Raw genomic sequence first — 22,371 nt, forward strand, 5'->3', positions numbered from 1 at the left:
AACACTCCATAATCTGTGGTTAAAACTTTTTTTTTTTTTACTTTTTTAAGTGCATGGGAATGAAACCTCTTTTGGAACCTCCATTCAACCTATCTGCACTCTGACACCTACATAAAATTATAAATTTTCACATAAAATTACTAAGTTTTGTAGTAGGTTAAAATTTATAAGTAGCTATTATAAGTTGCATATCAACATTTTATATTTTGTCATTGCATTTTTATTAATGGAAATATTAAGGGAACTATGTGAAATATTGTTGCACACATCTACATATACAAATATTTTTATATTTTACTGAGGTCTACCCCTTATGTGTAGACTTTATTATCTGATTGTCCCTGATTCTATTTATAGTGCTTTGGCATAACTGATTCATATGCTGCTTTTTACTCTGATTTATCACGTTTGAAATTCTGTGATGCATTAGGTACAATTTCTAAAGTAACTAAACTTTATGTTAAATGCAACTACGGATATTGAATAGTTTAGGATTATTAAACAGAATATGGATCTGTCAAACATTCATATGTTTCAAAACTAACAAAAATTCTAGCACAAACTCAAAAGCCAAGACAACTAAAGTGTAGGAACATGGTAACAAAGAATATTCTGAAGACATGCATATCTAGAGCTTTGCTGAAAAAGAATGCCAGAAGTATATGTTTTAATAAACAGTTTTTTTTACACCATCCTTAAATGTTTCTTGTTTGTAAAAATTCTCTGTCTGCTAAACAGTGCGTAATAATATACTTTAGTAAAATAGGGGAGAACATGACTGCAGCATTTCAACATTCAGACGTTAGTAAGAATAGAGATGATGTGTCATCTTTTAAGGCCTCGTGTTACCTGCAAATGACGTTGTGATTGACAGGCATTGAAAGTTGTATCCTTCAAAAATATATGTCAGATATTCACACATATGATTACCAATGTGATTCTTTGTCATAATCTAATTCCATCTTATTTATGCCCACAGCAGATCAGAAACTGAAGTAAGAGACACATCAATCTTGTCATTCCAATTATGAAATATATATATATGCATATACTGAACATGTGAAAATGTAACTGAATTGGCATCAACCTCAAAGCAGATAGAGTGTGTGTCTATGTCTTGTGTTTGACTGCAACATTTGACTTCGTTGACATTACAGCAGAATATTCACTGAGATGAAACCATGGAGATCATAAACCAACAAAGCCTACTAGATCACAGTTCTTATGTATAAGAATTGAAGCAATAGAAAAAAAAAAAAGACTTTCAAGTACCATGACTGATATTTGATTTTGCATATTCTAGGACCATTTTAGTGTTTTAGTCTCATTGAATTTTATCTGTTTTAAAAGTTATCCACAGTATCTGCTTTGATACATTGCTAGGTAGAGTCATTCATAGGCCCTCTGTGGTAGGCTCCTGTCCTGTTACTTGTTTTCTCCTACATCCAATGTTCATCCATTTGTCTTTCTAAGTAAGGATTGATCATCTTTCTTGTTTATCTTCTTTAGGTGTATAGATTTCAATATGTTTATCATATCTTATAGGTCTATATAAGTGAATATATACCATGTGTGTCTTTCTCCTTCTGGGATACCTCACTCAGAATGATCTTTTCTAGGTCCCACCATTTGCCTGAAAATTTAATGATTTCCTTGTTTTTAATTTCTGAATATTCCATTGTATAAAAATACTCATTACCAAACCTTCAGCAGGGAATCATATGAAAGAAGGGGGAGTTAGTATGACCTGGAGAGGACAAGAGCACCACAAGAACCAAATATATCAGGGCACAGGGGTCTTTTATGAGACTGTTTCTCCAACCAAGTACCATGTATGGATATAACCTAGAACCCCTGCTAGGATGTAGGCCATGGTAGCTCAGTATCCAAGTGGATACACTAGTAAAGGGATCAAGGACTATTTCTGACATGAACTCAATAGCTGGCTATTTGACCTTCCCTCACCTCACCCCGAGGGAGGGGCAGCCTTGCTAGGCCACAGAGGAGGACATTGCAGCCAGTCCTGATGAGACTTGATAAACTAGGGTCAGATGAAAGGGGAGGAGGTCATCCTCTATCAGTCAACTTGGAAAAGGGCAGGGAGGAGATGAGGGAGGGAGGATGGGGTTGGGAGGGAATGAGGGAGTGGGATACAGCTGGGATACAAAGTTAATAAACTGTAACTAATATTAAAAAAGTTATCCACATCTTTTAAAAACTTAATTGTTTGAAAATCCCATACATGCATACTGTATTTACATGTTTTCTACCTATATCTCTCCCCCTAACTCCTCTGTCTACTCATTCCCTTAAAATTCATTATTTCACCTTCTTCAATCATTAGTTTTATATTTCTATGTATTATACACATAATAGAAATAGTGCTTGTATAAATGCATGCAAATACAGAAGAATATACATATATTAATTCATTAGTACAACATGCTGCCTTTTAGTCTCTTCAGTTTTGCTTCCATGTTGTGTGTGTTTAGGGCTGATCACTTTGGGTTAGATAATTTATTAGGTATTCATCCCTGGGGAAGACTGATATCCTCTCTCTTAGTAAAAACCTGTAGATCTTTGCCTAGGGAAAAAAGTCTTTTGAGAGTTCCCCTCTTTAACTTTGGCATGTCAATTGTCATAATGCAGGGGTCATTCCAGCAACTATATTTGTATTTTTGAGAGTTCATTAGTGCAGCTTTTTTTTTTGTCCTGTATAAAAAACTGTCTTGAAGTAGATGTCTAGGTTTCTGGATCTTAAATTCTTTCTACCCTTCTTCAGTATGTCTAACTCTGTGCTTTTTATACATTTTGCTACAAAGGATGATGGAACTAAACTTGGTAGCTCATCTTTTTAATTTTCTGCTTTATTTACACTAGGTTCTTCCCAGAAACGTCAGACACAATTCTCTCAGTCTTTCTTATCACAGCCTACGTAGATTTTACTTACAATGAACATCAGGAAGCATAAGATAAAACAGAAAAGAAAAGAAAAAGAACAGAAAAGATAAAAGAAAGAAGTTCTGATTAGAAATAAATGTGTTGGAGCATACTGAGGAGGATTAGTTGTTCAAGGTCAGATAGAGCTACATAAATAGTCCAGCTGAAACTTGTCTACTCTAGATCTGACTCTGGCTCAAAAACCAAGCACAAAACCATTAAAATAAGATCACATATAGCTGTAAAATATAGAAGTATGTTAATGTAGACTATACTTTCAAATTCTTACACTATCATTGCAACCCCAGAATTCTTGGCACAGATAGGCAATGAGTGAATGAGGATACACTTATGGTAAGCATATTCTTGTGGCTGTGTTAAGCAGGAAGGAATTTTAAGAAACACCTCAGAATAAATACCTGTACTCTTCCTCCTTCATTCAGGACATAATGAAACCCAGAAGTTCTAATTTACAGTCTCTTGAGATAGGACGAGAACAATGGAAAGAGAATCTCAGATCTGCTTAGCCATGTTTAAATTACACTGAGTACTATTAAGTGCTAGACATCAACCAGGAAGGAAAAATTACATCTAGCTTTTATATAGTCTTTATGGTTTCTCATTATGCCTCATCAAAATGTTAATCCACAAAATCCTCATTCCCAAGCTCCTCGGGATTCCAGCGTCTGGTGTAAGAAATTGCTCAGGACTTAAAAACAGATCTGTGCTTCCAGAGTGCAGCTATTGGTGCTTTGCAGGAGGAGGCAAGTGAGGCCTATCTGGCTGGCCTTCTTGAAGATACCAACCTGTGTGCTATCCATGCCAGATGTGTAACAGTTATGCCAACATATATCCAGCTAGCACGCTGCACACTCGGGGAATGAGCTTAACAGTCCACTGTAAGGGGAAACATTTCATTCTCCAAAATTTTTTTCCCCTCTTCTTCCTGTTATCTATAGTTAGATATATTTTCCATGGGGTCAAAAGGTACCTAAGTATATAATGTGAGTGGAAAAACAGGGGAGAGAAATCAGGTATTGGCAGTTTTTCTGAACAAAAAGAAAAAAAGAAACAAGTCAACATCTTTCATATTGTTAGAATTCTAATCACAAACTAAAATAGGAACCAAATACCACAGTTAACAAGAATCTCTTCATTAGAAGTTCAAATCTTGCTGTCTATTTAAACGTTGATCTTATTTTAGGATCCCAAAGACAAACTTGAGGGCTTTGCTAGATCTCTATGACCCTCTTGCCAGTGTGGCCACACTGAATAAATCTTATGTTCCTGGTTTCCACTGTGAAGAAGAAGGAGGAGAAGGAAAAGGAGGAGGAGGAAGAAGAAGAAGGTGGGTGTGGTGGCACATGCCTTTAATATCAGCACTCAGGGAGTCAGAGACAGGCAGATCACACTGTGAGTTCAAGACCACCATGGTGTACAAGTGAGTCAAGGACAGCCAAAGCTACATAGAAAAACCCTGTCTAAAAAACAAACAAATACACAAACAAAAAAACCAACAACAACAACAAAACAAACAAACAAAAAAACAAACAAAAATTCTTTAAATATTTGTATTTATGATCTGGAGTAGTCATGGTTCTTAAATATACTAGATGATGAATTGCAGAATTTAAAGGTTAGTGTTTTCCTAAACAGATAAAAGTAAATAGGGTGTGTTTATTAAATGAACTTTAGTACAGGATTCATTAAAGACTTGTGTTAAACTGACCCCAAAATAAACTAAGTTGATACAGAAAAAAAACTGCTAAATCCTTTGCTTTAGGCAGTGCAATTAGACTCCGTCAGTAATTTTACACAAACAAAAAGACATGAAGTTAGGAGGGCATGTTTGTATCGGAGATCCAGAAGAAAGGTCAGGGGACTAACAGTGGGTAATGTGATTAAATAGATTGTATACATATGTGAAATTGCCAAAAAATGAAAATGTTAAATGTATAAAAATATTAAAATACCATAATTCATTTTATATACTTGTAACATAAACAAAGCTAAATTATTTATCTTCACTATTATCTTATTATATTATCTAAATTATATTATTTTTCCAATGATGTTTTCACATTAGAAATTAATTTATGTATACTTAGTTTAGCTACTCTTCAAGTTGAATTGCATGTCAGTGCCAATGATGGTGAAGGGCAGTCAGGAATAGTGGAAGTACAAGGCTGTGCAATATTTGTTTTAAATCTATTTTTAGGGCCAGGTTTGCCATCCTTTGGTAGGGGAAGTTTAATTATGGTATTAAAGCTATCTACAGTCATTATACTATCCCTTCAATCAACTGTATAAAGTGCAAAAATCGTGTCTTGAAATATTATACTTAAGGTAATGCCTTGTATGGTAACTTAAAACTTCTAATCCCAGAACTTCAGAGTCTGAGGCAGGAGAATTATCATGAGGTTAAGGCCAGTGTGGGCTACTCAGTGAGTTTAAAAATAGCTTGAGCTTCTAAGTAGGATGTTATTTGAAGAAACCGAAAAATAAATAAATAAAAATAAAAATAGAGATCATTGCAAATTGATTGAAGCAAAGTGTTCAAACTTGAATATGGTCAACAGCGCATCCTTTCTGGTGGAACTTACTTGGTTAGATACAATGTAATTACAAGCCCTATCAGTTAATTCTGTGATAATAATCAAGCATGATAGAGTTTTTAAAAAAATCATTTTAGACAGGCTGGGCCTTAACGTAACTGAGTGGCAGTGAAATAACCTTTCTTTCAGAAATGTTTATTATTTAATAGTATTTAAAGATAAGAGTTGGGTCAAATCATAAATTCTTTTTATTTCAAATTCACTTTTTACCTATTTTTATTTTTAAATTAATTAATTAAATTATTTATTTATTTATTTATTACAATTTATTCCCTTTATATCCCCTTTGGAGCCCCCTCCCTCATTTCCTCCCAGTCCCACCCACACTCCCTTTTCTCACCCTATGGCCATAGATCTGTGAACTATACTATAAGTACTATCTATTAAGATTTTGAAGATAATTGAATAGCCATATGCAATGGAAAAGAAATACAGTTTCTCAAAAATATGCATATTATTTTCAGAAGCCAATATCATCAGAAATGACAAATAGGCTAAAGCATCACCTTGGCACCAGGAGTGACTTCTATTCACTCCAATTTCTGATGTAAAAACTCTGTGTCTTTGATGCAGATGGAAGAACAAAATAAAAATGGCTGCCCCTGCTCCGTGACTGTACTTGTTACTAAGCATTTTAATAATTGTAATAGTAACTGGTGTTCTAAACAGTAAATTCTATGTATGTAAACTGCTTTTTAAGGCTTTTTATTATAATTTCACAATTTCAGTCCTGCTTTGTATTTTGATAAACTTCAAAGAGCTAGTCCAATTAATAGGGTTACTTAAATTGCTTTCACCTCTAAAATTTATTTTGGGCAGACAAATGGAAGAGACAGCAAGTGTCTTGTGTTATATACAGATAAGAAATAAGTCCCCTCACTGTGAATATTTATTTAAAATGAATCACCATTTTAACTGAGATTTTTTTCTTGTGATTTAAATAACAAAATGAAACAAAATGGGAGGTAAAAAAATTTTCAATTCAGAAATCTTAATTACAGTTTTATATTTTACATGTGAAGAAATCCAGAGTGAAGACTTATTTCATCCAGCTTTACTTGGTTGGTGGCTAAAAGACTACCAGAACAATAAGTGCATAAAACTGAAGTCTTTACACATGTAGAAAATGCATAATTTACATATAATTCTGCATATCTAAGCTACATACATGTGTATACAATGTATGTATATATGTAATAGTACTATGTATATGTTTGTACACATGATTGCCAAATTTTCATGTGTTATTGCTCCAGTCACTTTTCAAGGCCTGTAATACATTAGACAGAACATGCACGCAATGAATTTAGTTGAAGGTATGTTCTGTTCACCTGAAACTTCATATTTGAGGAATTAGAGAGCTGAGTGTAAGTTACAAATGTGTATGTTCAGTTATTTAAGCTGGAAAGTTCTTACATCTGAACAGTGCCCTTGATTGTCAAGGTCCTGTCTGACACATCTTGAGGGGGATTTCCCTTCATCAAGGTCATTTGAAAGAAGCCCAGATTTATTGGTGTGGACAACACCAATAAATATGAGATAATAAATAATAAATATGACAACACCTGCAACAGGACAGGAGTGTGGGAATACTGGAGTTACGCTGAATGAGCCTGACGCTGTACTAAGATAGCTGAAGGGTCATCCTTCTGCCGCAGCATTATTACTTTCAGAACCTTCAATACAAACAGGTTCTCTTAGACGAGAAGGCTTCCAAACTAAAATTTCCAAGTTAAAAAAAGAAAATTTCCAAACCAGTCATTAAACTTCCCTTGTTATTTTCTCTCTGAACGTTTATTAAAAATATTGTATTCACCATCCTATTTTAAATAATTTTGCAATTTAATAAAATAATATCTTTCTAGTCAAAATATAAAATCATCTACATAAATAATTCCATATAATGATATATAACATTTGAAAACTATTCTGAATTAAACTGACCATCTTCAATAATTTTTGCACTAATCATGTCAGAGCTGAAGGGACATCACAATGCATTTTCTATTTTCAAGCACGATTATTGTAATTAGTAATTAAAAATAGTTAGAAATAAAAGAAAATATCTGTCAGATCTCAGTCGATCTCAGCAGCAGGATGTTGCTATGAATGGAACTACCTATCTATTTTGTAAAAAAAAAAAACAAATAATTTACTTCAATAAGAAATATGAAGCAGATGCTAAACCATTTTTATATAAATATGAATGTAATTTAATAGAAATAATACCTGTTGTTATAAACTAAAGTTTGTTAACTCAGTTTTAGTGCAAAATTAAAGTAAGTGGCTGAGTCAGGGGAGAGAAAACTCCATGAAAGCAAAACATTGTCCTCTTAAATACAAAATTTCATTCTCATATAAATTTTTTCTCACTAAATAAATGAATTTATTCTTTATTCAAGGGTGAAATTTAAGCTAAGACAGTCTAACTTCAATATGTGATAAATAAAAATATAAATATTACATTTATCAAGTTATAGTTTAATTAGACAAGGTTTAGAGAGACTTATTTTCCAATGTCAAAGCACCAGGGTCCTTAGTGATGACATTTAACCTGAAATGTTTAATATTCTGTGTTGCATGAATGATGGTTTTCTAGGAAAAATCTAGGTTTTCACTCTTTTTTCTTCCATTCAACAGAATGATCAGGAAGAAATGGAAGGTTGATAGTCACTGGACTTACAGAGGCTCCTCAAGTTAAGTTGTAAAACCTGTAAGAACACTATTGTCATTTTATTCTCTTAAAAATATCAGTAAATAGGGAAAATTATTAGAAAGAATATGGAAGGTAAGATATCTAGAGAAGGTGACATGTGGGAAAGTTTACCAAAAAACAACAACAACAAAAAACAAACAAACAAAAAAAGTCCATCTGCTTTATAACACGAGTCCAACTCTCTTGGATAGAGAGCGCTTCATTTCAAAATTTTACATAAAGAGACAGGACAGTAGTTAGTTTTATGGACTTTCTAAAATAACTCCAAAATAGACTGAATGATGGAGGACAGAAATTACATATGCCATATATCAAATGCAAAGAAACCCTGAAAAGAGCATTTTTATATTGATGTACTTGTATGTTTTATCTGTATGCACATCTACTCTGACAGCTGTATGTAGTTAATGGTTACATAAACATGTTCTAGACATTCACTTTTCCTCCATCTTTTAAATACAATGCTTTAATGTATGTACCACACTGCCTTAGAAACCGGTGCTATTTTTATTTCCTATTGGGAAATGATGTGATGTAAGGCTTCAGCAACTGGAGGTGAAGTCCATTCGGCATGTAATGATCATTTCTAAGGGCAGCTTGAAGGAAGGAAAGCCTCACTTCACCAGTCAATAGTGCCTGCATCTGGCGATCACTGGAGCTCTGCTACCATCTACTGGTCCTACTGGGTAAGCGGCTCTAATTCTCGTGTCTTGCATCCTAAATTTCAATTTTCTTTGGTTTTGCTCAAATGAAATTGGATCATAACTTAAAGTGTCTTCAAGTTAACTTTGAAACATCTTTTTAATGTCATACAGAAAAATAAAACAATTAGAATCAAACATCTTAGTGCAAGCATGTCTGAGTCCATTTGAAGCGAGTCGCTGGGGAAAAAAAAAATGTCCAAACATAAAAATGATGACTTTCTCAGATAACAGATACTCTATGGTTGCTTGAAGTCCTAGACTTTTCTGGGGCTGTGCGTGTGCATGGAGAGTGTTGCTGTACCTAAGCTGCTGACAGATCTAATTTTAGTGCTTGTTTTGATTTAAAGGAGAGCTGTTTTGTTTTTCTGTTCCTTCATGTCATCTCCTGTTTGACCACATCCAGATTAATCCTGTATTTGTTCCTTCAGCCACTTTGTTTTCTCCCACTCACACCCCACCTATGGAAGAGTGCCTCACTGGGGAACTGAATTTAAAATTTACAACCCATGAAAAACTGAAGTGTAGATCAGCACATCCAAGCCCCAATTTAATCCTGATGTGGGATATGGATAATGTATAATGATATTTATCAATATCACAGTGCATCAAACTTGTTAATTAATTAGCTGTCTGTATATCAAGTAAAATAAATATTTTTACATGGGAGTACGAAAGGCATGGCATAGCTGAAGTTTAAATTCAAGCCTTGTATCTTCTATATATAATGTATTATGTTTTTCAAAAACTTTTTATTAGGAAAGCTATACCGGACGCATAATCACTATACAATGATTAAACATTACCTTTACAATTTATAATCACTGAAATTACAGAATAAATATATGCACATTTCTTTTGAATCTTTGTGTGTGAGAGAGAAAACATTAAAAGTGCTTCCTACAAAGCTGTTAGTGATATATACCCAGTTGCTTTTTTATTTTTTAATATCGTATATATATAAGAAAGTGCAGATGTTCTCAAAAAATCTTGGCATCAGGATGAAATGTCACAAGGAGGGTACTCAACCCTAGGTGTGTCTCCAGCTGTCAGAGCAAGAAGCCTTCACTTCAGTAGGATCCAGCCTCCAATGTGACTTTTCCCAGGGTGGTAGGAGAGACGCTGTGAGCTGTACACAAGGAGTGAAGTGCACGTGGAGCTATGGAGGGAAGAAATAGATCAAACCCGAACTAAGCAGATTAAGTTGCGTGGGAGGAGTGTGTGCGTGTGCGTGTGCGTGTGCGTGTGTGTGTGTGTGTGTGCATGTGTACTGCACCCAGCGAAGGCTGAGAGGCCTAAGTGTATGTAGGGTTTGTTGTGTGCACATGAATATGTGTGGGAGATAGAGACAACAGTGTGAGAACATTCGAGCAAGACCCGCCCCTCCCTCCCCGTCCTGCAGTTTTCAAGCATGCAGCAAACTGCATTGTTAATACATGTACAGAATCTGTGCCATGATGGGAAAAGGAGAGAAAGCTGTAAATGTCAATCTCCCCCTCCCTTTCAAACAAAACTGCAACTAAAGGGAATAAAAGTTACTGAAAATAAAAAGACACATTGAATTTTACTCATTCAGGATCAGTACAAGGATCCCCGTTATACCTCACACATGGCACAAAGTCTCGAGTTTCAGTATAAAAAATAATGATAACATTTGCTGGCAAAAGTCTGCGAAGGCACTTCATTGATTAATGATCTGAGTATGGCCCTTCCTCAAAATCGCATCTGAGAGGGGGGAGCACACTTCTGTATTCTCTAGTTATCATGCGTTTGTTTCAGTTCTGTCCTGGGCGGGGGAAATTGTGAGGATGGACTTATTGGGACAATTATAATGGGAGCCGGGGATATATTTCTTTTTATTTTCCTTTTTCTTTTGAAAATCAAAACAAAGCCACTAATTCATTTTCTTCGTTCCGTCAGAACCTGTACGCTGTCTTCTCCAGAACTTCGAGGTAATCCGGCTTAGTTTGAAGTTTGGCCCTTAGGTCGAGGTAATCACTTTTGGGGGTTTGGTGGTCTGTGAAGCCCTTTCCAGCCGAGAAGAGAAGGGTTTCTTTGAGCCTGGCGTCCTGCTGTAAGTCTGGATATTGCATGCCAGGGGCGTGGACATGAAGTTCCTTTAATTTGGGCACTGTGCCATAGAGACAGTCCACAAATCCCACTGTGCATGGAGCAGGCTGTGACCTCTCACGGTCTAGTAGCATACTGCCACCGCCACAACCTCCCCCAGGGGGAAACAGCACCACCCCACCGTTTTTCTCGTGGTGGCGGAACCCAGCCAAGTCGCCCGCAGTCCCTCCACCTACACCTGAGACCCCACCGACTGCCGAGTGGTGAGGGTGAGGGTGGTGGTGGTTCACCGTCACTATGGTGTTGAGCTGGGAATTGGAAACGGCCAGAGCCCACTCCTTCTCCTTCTCCAGCAAGGTCCGGTAGTTACTATGGTTCTCCTTGGGTGTCTCTGCAAACTGCTCACTTCCTAAGAGCACCTCACCCATTCCTGGAGGCTGTGTCCCGGGACCTCCACGTTCTGCCGCTCCTGTTTCCTGGGCTGCTGAAGCAGCCACTTCTTCCTCCTCTCGAGGCTTGTAGATGGGGTTGTTACACATCTGTGTAACTGGGTGAGGGATGTACTCGTACACGTGACCCACGGGAGGAGCTTTCTCAGGTGAGGACAAAGTTGGTCGACCTCCGCCTCCACTCCCACCACCACTGCCTCCACCGTCCTCAAACAGCCGGTGGCATTGCATCTGGATTCCTGTAAGGTCCACACCTTCCTGCCGCTTGCTTCTAAAGGGCAGCTTCTTCCTACGCCGACGGAGCACATAGGCGAAGAGGCCCGCGGCCACGAAGACCGCTGAGAAGAACAGAACCAGCAGGCTGAGAATCAACACCGAAAGTGGCACAGGGCCCCCGGGAGGAGAGAACTCATAAGGTGATGGACTTGTTGGTCCCCCGTTAGGGTGGTAGTCTCCAGGCTGGGGTGGAGATGGTCCAAGTGGGGCAATATGCAGCATCTCTGGGCATAAAACTTCCAGCTCAATAGTGCGCACATCACGGTGCGTGAGGTTCTCGGGGGTCCTACAGAGTACGTCACCTACCACGCTGACTGAGCTGATGGTTTCGATCCACTGTTTGAAGGGGACCAGGTCACAAGTGCAGTCCCAAGGATTCTCATTGAGATCTATCTGCACAATGGCGTTCAAGTGTTCAAGGACGCCAGCCACTGGCAGGTAGAGGAAGTAGTTCTTCCTCAAGTTGAGCCGAGCCAGGGATGTGCCCGCAAAGGCATCAGTTGGCAGGGTCCTCAGCAAGTTATTGTTGAGAAATAGCAGCTTCAAGTTGGGCATGAGGCTGAAGGCTGCAGGTTGGATTTCCCGGATGACATTGAACTCGAAGTACAAGTAATGCAAGCTCTGTAGACCTCGGAACATACCTGGAGTCAGCTTTTCTATATCATTACCATTGAGAAAGAGACTCTTCAGGTTGGGAAGGTTGATGAAAGCTCCATCCTGGACATAAGAAATGCGATTGTTCCCCAGGTGCAAGAGATCCAAAGAAGAAAAATTCCAAAAATCAGAGCGATATATCTTCTGAATCAGATTGCTGCTCAGGTACAGCTTCTTGGCATTCAAGGGCCTTGGAAGGAGTTCAGAGATGTTGTTAAATCCTCTTTCTTTGCAGTTGACCGTCAAGCCAAGGTCATTGATATGCAAATTGCATGTGCACCCAGTAGGGCAAATAATGGGAATGGGTGGTCTGGTCTGATAGGGGGCAATGGGAGGTTGATTTGGACCAGGGTATAAAGCCTGGGATGTAGAAGGTGGTCTGGGTGTTCGGGGCTGTTTGGTGGGTTTCGGCTGCTTATTGGAGGATTTATATTCAACAGAAGAAGCAGTGAAATGGACAGAAGACAACATTGAGGAAGGTTTGGTTGGCCAAGCGTTCTCCTTGCTTGATGATAAGTGGGGAATCCCCAGACTGGCCTCCACCTCTGAGTCAGACAACAGTGGACAGAGTTCTGTCTTCTTGATTTCACGGAGATCCTTCCCATGGAAATGGAAAGGTGTCTCACAGGTGATGTCTCCCACCAGGGCTGTGTAAGGAATTCGCTCCAGCCAACTCTTCAGCTGTACAATCTCACAGGTACAGTTCCAAGGATTCTCTTCTAGCTGGAGCTCCATCAAGCTTCTGCCAATGTGATCCAGCATGCCTCGGTAGAAGAGAACCTTTAACCTGTTTCCACGTAGGTCCAGATGGGTTAAAGAAACTGCCTTAAATAAATTGGTTGGAAGCACAGGAATGAGATTATCATTTAAGATTAGAACCCTCAATTTACTTAGGTTCCGAAATGCCCCACTCTCTATACGTTTAATGACATTGTAATCTGCCTGCAGGTATTCCAGACTTTCTAAGCCAAGAAAAGTGTCATTTCTAAAGACATCTAGTTTGTTCTCATGGAGATACAGTCTCTTTAAAATCTTAAGGCCATTAAAAGCTCCAGTTTGAATGTCCTGCAATGCATTGTTCCCAAGGTTAATGGACACAGCATTATTCAAATGAAGAAAACTATTGGTGTACAATTTTCTCATTGAATTCCTCTGAAGATACAGTTTAAAAGGTCTTGACCAGAACTCAGTAATCTGACTAATGTTTGTAAATCCTTTGCTGTCACAATGTATGTGAAAGAGGCTTTCTTTAACTTCGCAGTAGCATGGGTCAAAACAGGGCTCATCTATTTCCTCTGAGTCCTCAATCAGGGGAATTGGGGTAGTCCATCCTAGAGCGACTGTGCTTAGAAGAATTATCCACAGCATCCTCCCTCTGGGAAGCTTCTCAGCTATGGCTGGCTTCATCATTCGGAGTTGATTACAAGACTGCAATAGAAATAGAGATGCAAATTTTTTAGCTTTTGTACTACTTTAATTAATTCCTATGTCTGGGGTATTTTTTCTTAAATAGTGGTATGAAAACATCAGCAGGTATTGAACTGATGCTCCAAATGAGGCCGCAACAATGCTTACTGTTTAAAGTGTGCCTCGTATTTTCAGTTTAAGAGACTGACATATTGCAACATGCAATGACATTTTCCTGAACCAAACTCTGTTCAGTATTATATGACAAGAACAAAAACAGTTTGCACTGATTTCCTCATAAAAAAAAAAATCAAAAACAAAACAAAACAAAAACAAAAACAGAGTTGGAACCTGACTTGGCCTTATGGTAACAGGCAGATTTAGCCATAAAGGCAATGACTTAGTCATTACACTTACTTGCTTCTTTAAACTAAGATTTGCCATTACAAATCTTTTTGGAAGTCATAGAAAAAAAAAAAGACGTTCTTCCAATTGTATACATTAGTTATTTAAAAATATGGTATAACCAAATGATATTAAATAATATGAAAAAAGGTGAACCTATTGCCCAATATCAGATATTGAGATGTGAAAAAAAAAAGATATAAAAAACTAAAGGTTTCTCTTAAGGAGCCATGAACTGCTACTTAATTACCATGTGTCCCCACTTCTATATTCAACCCCTAACCTTTTGGTCCAAGCACAGAAGATGTAAGTATTCTTTAGTCAAATGAATAATTTCTACATATATTCTCATTTGGCTGTTTAAAGCATTAGAATGATGAGATATGCTGAAGAAAAGGCCCATGCAATTGTCAGAGCTAAAGATAGTGACAGCTAAAGGTCGCCAAGCCTGGGAGTGTCTGAAGCAAAACACTTGCAAGAGCTTAGTTTGGAGCCAGGATCTGTGCCTTGGGGATCAACCGAGGAACCATAAAAAGAGGTGAGAAGAGGTATCTGCTTAGAAAAGAAGTAGGTGGTTAAAGGCTGTAAAGGATGGAAATCCCAGCTCTTGCTGATAAATTGCCTGGCATGTGCAAATATTTCAGAAATGTCCAATGAGAGAAATGAATTCAGTGCTCTGTTTTGCCTTCATCAAAGGTTTTCTTGCTTTGCTTAGTGTCATCATCATTTGAGAATGTGAACAGAAAGACATCATAATATTCCAATTTATTCAGTTTTCCCAAGTCAGTGAGCTATCAATTGAATTCGAGTGGGTGACTTTAATCACTAAAACTAAATCAGAGTCTCCAACGTACGTTTTCTTCCCATATAATATAAGTATATCATGGAAATGTTCCTTAACTTGAAACCCAAGGAGCACAAGGAGATAATTTATAGGGAAAGTGGGAAGAGTTTATCTTTACATTCTACTGGCATATCATGAACACAGCTGCAAGGAGAAACTCTTGAGAAAGCAAAGTGGAATCTGCCTCCGGCATGTAATAGTCAATTTTTAGAAACAATTAAATGAAAAAGAGACAGAGAAAGCAGATGAGGATACACTGCAGTGTCACTTCATCTTCCCCTGGCTTCCTTGTAAAGTATTAGACTCTACTTACATCCCTCACCAATTCTAGAAAATGTTTTTCTTGGTTTTACACCTCTGGGTTTTAGGTCATCAGGCTACACCAGATATTTTTGACTTACCTATTTCGCAGGAGATTTTGATTTTGGTTTTTATTTTTTATTTTTTTGTTTCTTAGCACTGACTAAGAAAAATAATTAAGGAAAAAAAAAAACGAAAAACACGAAGAAATCAAAGCTTGAGTTTAAGGATTCTCTCTTGTCCAGTCTCCTCTTGCTGAAGCTGAAGTCTAGGGGGGCTAGAGGAGAAGGGAGAGGCCCTAAAAAATAAATTAAAAAGCTAGCTTGAGACGTGCAGAGAATGCAATGGGCTCTTCAATGGGCTTCTTTAGAATGCAGGACTGCCGCTTGGCACCCTCAATAGAGGAGGGAGGAGATGAGGCTGCAGCAGGCTTCCAGCTCAGGCTGCCGCTGGGCTAGCCGCCTCCGTGGCTGCTCTCGGTAACCCAACACCATTGGGCACCAGGGGGGAAGGCAGAGGGGAAGGCAGGCTCAAATCACATCGCAGGATTTGGACTTCTTTCGCCATGTATTTCTTTGTTTGTTTTTTAATGTGTGCTGAAAAGCTTCCAGCGTTTCACGTCATGAAAACGGGCTCCAAGGAAGGGAACACGCTTGGCCTTTGGTTACAAGCAAGCACTAAGAAGCCCTGGCTATACAGTTGTGTGTTTTTGTGAGTGTGTGTGTATGTGTGTGTGCACAAGTGCACGCGCATATGCGTGTGCTCGAGGGAGCATGAAGGGGAGCTAAAAGAAGTACAACAGTCAATAGTATAGATGCTCAAAAGAATAAAGCAAAACCGAGAAAGAGGAGGACCTGAGGGAAACATTCCTTTGAGAAGACCTGGACCGGTGTGGGGCTAGTATCAGTCCCTGGACCTGTGCTTTCTAGCTATCCTCTCCTGCAGGCTTTAGAAACTAAAACCCTGTTTAGAATGGGCCTTTTTTGAAAAGGCCAGGATGAACTAGATTCCCAATCCCGCAGGTGGAAGAGCTGAGTCTTCTTAGTTATAGCTGGGTGTCCCAAATAAGAGCTCAAGCATCCTCAGCTACTTAGACTGACTTTCTCCTGTATTTTGTTTCGATCCCTTTGCACCAGAAACGTTTGTTGCTGTCCAAGCCTTTGATTTCCCTTGAATCCAACAGCCATGAATTCCTTTCCAACTTTCTGATTTTCCTTCCTTCCTCCTTCCTTCCTTCCTTCCTTCCTTCCTTCCTTCCTTCCTTCCCAGCTTCCCTCTCTCTCCCTCCTTCCCTCCCTCCCTTCCTTTCTCCCTCCCTTTCCCATTCCCTGTCCCCTATCTCTCTCCTATGGGGCAATTCACACTTATCCTCTGGAGAACTCAGGGGAGGGAGATTTCTGGCATTGGTTTTGTTTGTTTGTTTGTTTGTTTGTTTGTTTGTTTCTCCTTTAGTTCCTCTTGATGCTCCCTACTCTTCCATCCTCTTTCTTCCTCTCCCTCTCTCCTTCTCTTTTTTTCTATTATTCCCCCAAAAATAATAATGACTATCCAAATGAAAGGTGATTGAATGAAAATTTGACAGGTTAGAAGCAACCAGCTGTCTCACAGGCTCCCTCTAAAAGGGATTTTCAAAGACCTTGTGTGCTAGGAGGAAGCACAAGTTGGTGGTGAAATTGGGGAGTTCCAATCAAACAGCAAGGAGATCTGCTAAATGGGAACTGTGCAGTGTGTCCATTGGTGGGGAGGGGTACCCCAACCAAACTCCATTGGCAGGGCCTCAAAGTTAGCAGGTGGTGAAGATGATTTCTTTAAAGTGTTTTACAAAACCAAATTGAAAAAGAAGGAGGAGGAAGAGAAGAAGAAGGAGGAGGAGATAGAGGAGGAGGAGGAAGAGGGACATAGGAATGAATTTCTTACCACTCTAAAATCTATTTCATCTAGTTCAGCAAAACATTTCTTAAAAGTCAGTCAGAGATCTAAACGATAGCTTGCATTTAATGCATCTGTCATTTCCCCACAGTAACTAAGACTGGAAACTGCTATCAGACTCAGTAAGGAGACTGCAAGATTCTCTAACATCCTGCACCCTTCACATCCCAGACCCACCCTTTTCTCAGAGAGGTCTCTGTCTGGAAACAATCCTAAACTGAAAGCCAGTGCTCAGGACAGAGCAGTTCCGCCTCCCTCTCCAGGGCCCCAGCCCAGCACCTTGGTCACCAGCCTGCAAAGGCAGCAGCTGTTTCAGGGATCCTGTGGGAACCCAGGCTCCAAAGAAATGAATGGGTAATCAGGAGGCTGTCCTGAGCTTCCCAAACAGGGTAAATGGCCTCTGCAATCGAGTCCCAGTGGTCTCACGAACTACAATCCTAAGTGCTGGACTTTGGCCATGCCCTGAAGGCCCTTTGAGAAGCTCCTGTTCCTTTATTTTACCGTAGCATGTCTAAAGGGTGGGAAGGGTTCTCAAAGTTAGGGGATGCTGGGCCCCTGGGGCTGGTTTCTTCTGCGTCCTGCTGGGAGCGCAGGCACCATTTATTCTCCCAGAGAAGGACAAGAAGCTCTTTCTACCCAGCGAGCCCCTTTCCCACTCCCTCCTCCTCCTCCTCAGTGCTCCCTCTTCATTCCAGATCTAAGATTAAATATTCCAATATGGAAGCGAAACGATCTCCCTGGAACAAATAATTAAAATGCTGCATCATTCATTTTCTGAAGAGCTATGAGCCTTCTATAGAATCTTTTCTAATCCACTGCCGGCAGGCAAGACACCAAACGTGTCTGTTTAGGAAAAAAATTATATATATATATATATATATATATATATATATATATATCCGTTTTCCTTCCGTCTTAAAATACAACCCAGTGCTCCACGGGGGGAGGGGTTCTCCCCTTGGCCACCTGGCCTATATGATAGAGTTAAGATTTCCTTCCCCTGAAGAAGGGGTTTGAGGTTATATTAGTCTCCAGAAGCCCTTTTTTGCATCAATGTCCTTCTATCTAGAGGATCCAGTTAGGAAAAAAAAAAAAAAATCCTAGCACCTGTGAGTGTACGGAAGATCCAGCGGCCAAAGTCTATACGTTCTACAGCACATATCCTACATAAGAGACACACTGATTTCAATCAGGCAAAGTAGGAACAGATAGCGATGAATACCTATGGTGCAGACCGCTCAGGATCTCCGAGGTTCGCTCCGAGGGGCTTCCCAGCGGGAGGGGCAAACTCTCCGCTAGGCTGCATTGTATCCGTCATCCTGTCGCCCAGGATCTTCCCCTCTTCTGGCCACCAACTTTCGGAAAGGCTACCAAATCACGCTTGTAATCCTTTTAGAGTGGTCCACCTTTGAGACTTAGAGGGAAATGGTCGCTGCATAGCGATGGGAGAGCCGGGCGGGCGCGCACCTAGCGCGGGGATGCTGGCAGCCGGTCTCAGGACCACAGCTCTCCGTGCTTGCCTAGGGTGGCAGGCTGGCTGTTCTAGTGTCCCAGGACCAGGTTCCTCTGATCGACAATCTTGGTGCTCTCCCTTCAGTGGCGAGCTCCCAGGTTCCCGAGAGCCGGGGTTCCTTTCTGGATTTCTCTTTCTCTCGCCGAAAGATTGTCTCTCTCACAGTACAATCCCTGCCTGCGGCCTCGGTCTACACGAGGAGATGCAGCTAGCCCTTGCCTTTTCCAAGTGTCTTTGCTCTTTGCCCTTTGGATGGGTGGGAGTGGGGGTCGGTGGCGTGGAGATGAGAGAAGACTGGGTGGGGAGAGAGGAGAGGAGGCAGGAAGGGGGCGACTAGATCTCGGATCCCAGCATTGGTCAGGTGGCGGGGTGGGGGGTGGGGGCGAGGACACAGATACAACAGTATGGCTGTACACACTACATTGCACTCGGCGTCGTGAAATCTCGGGCAGAACACGAAAGGCGATGCGCTCCCGTTGGCGGAGAGTGAGTCCCCTGACAGCCCACCATTCGAGCGCCCTCACTTCTCCAGCCGGAGGACAGAGGGAGGTGGGCAGAGGAGGGGGCCGAGCGTTCCAGGCCAAGGAGACGCTCCCGGCAGCGGCGACAGTGGCGGCGACCGCATCTTTTTAAGACTGACCTGCTTTAAAAGTACCGCTTTGATGGCCTAGGAAATAACTAAAATCAGATTACACGTTACTTACCAAACGTCTGCTTCTAAACTGGGAGCGCCAGGTCGGGGACTAGAAGGCAATATAGAAAACGCAGGGCTGGAACCCGAATGCAAAGCCATCAGCCGCCCCCAAATAGCGCACCGAGGGAGCGGCGCTCCGGAGCCCCCAGATCAGCCCATCGCTCGAGCCTCCGCCAGCTTGTCCCCCCCGCACCCCCGGCCCCTCCTCCGCGCCAACTGTGTAAATCAGCCGCCGCAGTCCTCTCGCCGCGCATCGCAGGCAAATCCCTGCTTAGGAAGCAAGTGATTCTCTCTCTCTCTCTCTCTCTCTCTCTCTCTCTCTCTCTCTCTCTCTCTCTCTCTCTCTCTCTCTCTCCTCTCTCCTCTCTCTCCTCTCTCTCCCTCTCTATTTCTTTCTCTCTCCCCCTCTCTCCTTTTCTTTCTCCCTCCCTCTCTCTTCTTCTCTCTCCTCCTTTCTATTTATTGGTCACAATTTGCCAGCTCCACTAAGAGAGATCCTGTCAGGAAGTCAGCATTCTGTATATGTGGATTGATTTTTAACTTTTGCAAATGAGAGATGGCTGTTTGGAAAATTACAGCCCAAACTGAAGGGGGTGGGGTGGGGGAGATGATCAAATTAAGAACATCTGAACTGTATCTGTATGGGGGCGGCATCCTTAAATGCCTACCAGGAGCCTTTCCAAGTGATTTGTAGAAATCGCTCAACGGTCTTGCAACATAGGTGACAATGTGAAAGTACACATATTTCCCCATCTCTTTACTCTTCCTAACGTGGGGGTATGAGGGGCGGGAGGAGTGATGAAATGCTAGCATGGCTGGAGGGGGTGGGGATGTGAGGGAGAGGCGCCAGAAACCAAATCGTGACAAATGAGATGAGGACATTAGGAAAATCCTTGCACACATGTAAAAGTGCTCCAGGAGCCAGGGACCACTGCCCCCACTGCAGACTTGCTAATGCAGTCGCTCAATGCTCCCCCATCCAATCTGCAGTGCAAACCAACGCAGTTCTTTTTAATAGATGCTGTTCATTGGCGACTGTTTTGGAGAAAGGGCAGCATTCCCACTAACTCCCAAACTGGATAGAGTGAGTTCTGTGGGAGACATCTCTTGTAGCCATTCCTTTTAGATGTGAAAACATTGAATTGACCAAAAGAAGTGAAATTATGTGTGCATTATCATTGTGAGTATAAAATGAACTTGACCCTGTTTTCAGAAGTTTTCATGGGAACTCCAGCTTATCTCTTGCAAAGAAGCACAGTTTTCTTTTAAGTTATACTTTGACAACCTTTATGAGACAGGCATGGAGTGATACTTTGCCCCTTATCTTGTAGGGTTTTGTTCACTTTCCTTTACAGGAATATGCAATCACAGTCTAGTGCCCATAATACTGTCATTAAAAGAGAATAGTATTGGTCATGCCCAGAAAAAAAGGCCCTGTTCAGATTCATGGAACACATAGGCACACAAACATCATCGTTGATTCAGTTTGGTAACCATGTTAATATCCTGTAAAGTGGGATATAGTGTCATACTTAAAATGTTTCAGCTTGTTCTTCAAAATACTCAATGTCCTTTAAGATTATTAATAAAGTATCTTCAGTGACCCAGAACATGACCAAAGCACTGTGACATCAAGCCTGTTCTTTTTAAATATAGTGTTTCAGTTTTATGGGGCAAAATCCAAACTTTTATCAAGTGTTTTCTAGGTCAATAATGCCTTCTTTGTGAGTCTTCTTTGTGTGACAACTTGGGTGTGGAAGGGACATTTGTCATAGCAGTTTCCCTAATGAGATTTCCAAATTGAGTTTCAAAGAGCTTTATCCAGGAAAGGCTGCCAACAGACTGTATCCATGTTATGAAGGAAAAAAAAAAAGAGTCAAATTTAAGAGAAACTAAACTGCTGTAATAGGCTGAAGGAAGCTTCAGGCCTTGCTGGATGGTTGCACAACTCCAGGGGCTGCCATATTCCAAGTAGGCAAGTGTGAAATCACACACATGCCCCTTTGCTTCAGGGCTGGGGAATAGAGCCGTAAAGGATCTCACATGATCATCATCTCTAAATTAGCTGACTCTCTTTGACTTTTGGATCTATTTTTACCTCATTTGATTTTCATGCTTATTTTTTGATAAGAGAACTTCAAATACACTCACATATTTATTGGCTCTAAGGAGCATCGTGAAGTTGAATTGATAGAATGGGCTGCTAGTATTAAAAGGGGACACTACCCATGGGAGCATTTCAGGCTAGATTTTTAAAAATATGCAGAGTTAAACACCTTTCATGTTCCTTTGCTCTATGTGTTTACTATAAAGATATTTGTTGCTTTAGCTATAGCTAACTTAATGAAACATTCACACTGTGGAAAGAAGAAATCTTCCCTTGAAATATGATATTTTTATTGATGTTGAAATATCAAGTAAAGGTAGAGCATAAAAACAATATATAAAATGTAATTAATTTTCAGATCAACAAAAAAGCCATATAATGTTATCTATCACAAATTTTTAAGACATAAAGATGTGTTTTTGAATAATTCCATTTTAATTATTCTGTCATCTCTCCAGAGAGAAACAATGGAATTAAGATGAATAGCATTGGCATATTTTTCTTGGCTAACTTATATGTTATTGCCTCAGAAGGCTTAAAGTAAACACATTTTTTGACATGTGTGACACTGATGGTTTATTGTGAAATAGAATATTTGATCGTAAGTCCTACCTACATGTAGTCACAGCATGCCCAGATTGTATGTTGCAAGCTGTGATGGACAAGTCCTGTTCCCCTGCTTTAAGGTGTTACACAAATAATCATGAAGCCAACCACTTTTCTTTACTTTCATATCTTAAAGATTTTTGTA

At 40.1% G+C, this 22,371-nt stretch overlaps 1 protein-coding gene across 2 annotated transcripts; it reads right to left on the bottom strand.

The window, feature by feature from the left end:
* Positions 1–345: 345 nt before the first annotated feature.
* Slitrk3 (SLIT and NTRK like family member 3) lies at positions 346–20,018 on the bottom strand. 2 transcript variants are annotated; one of them, XM_021627537.2, is made up of 2 exons: positions 19,524–20,018; positions 346–13,849 (listed from the first exon to the last, which is right to left on the bottom strand). In XM_021627537.2, the coding sequence occupies exon 2, from the start codon at positions 13,829–13,831 to the stop codon at positions 10,889–10,891; it is 2,943 nt and encodes a 980-aa protein (XP_021483212.1). In that variant the 5' UTR covers positions 13,832–13,849; positions 19,524–20,018; the 3' UTR covers positions 346–10,888. The 2 variants fall into 2 exon arrangements, with proteins under 2 accessions (XP_021483212.1, XP_021483211.1); XM_021627536.2 differs by lacking the exon at positions 19,524–20,018 and adding an exon at positions 18,529–19,512.
* Positions 20,019–22,371: the final 2,353 nt, after the last annotated feature.

The sequence above is a fragment of the Meriones unguiculatus genome, chromosome 2, assembly GCF_030254825.1.
Source record: "Meriones unguiculatus strain TT.TT164.6M chromosome 2, Bangor_MerUng_6.1, whole genome shotgun sequence".
Classification (NCBI taxonomy): Eukaryota; Metazoa; Chordata; class Mammalia; order Rodentia; family Muridae; genus Meriones; species Meriones unguiculatus.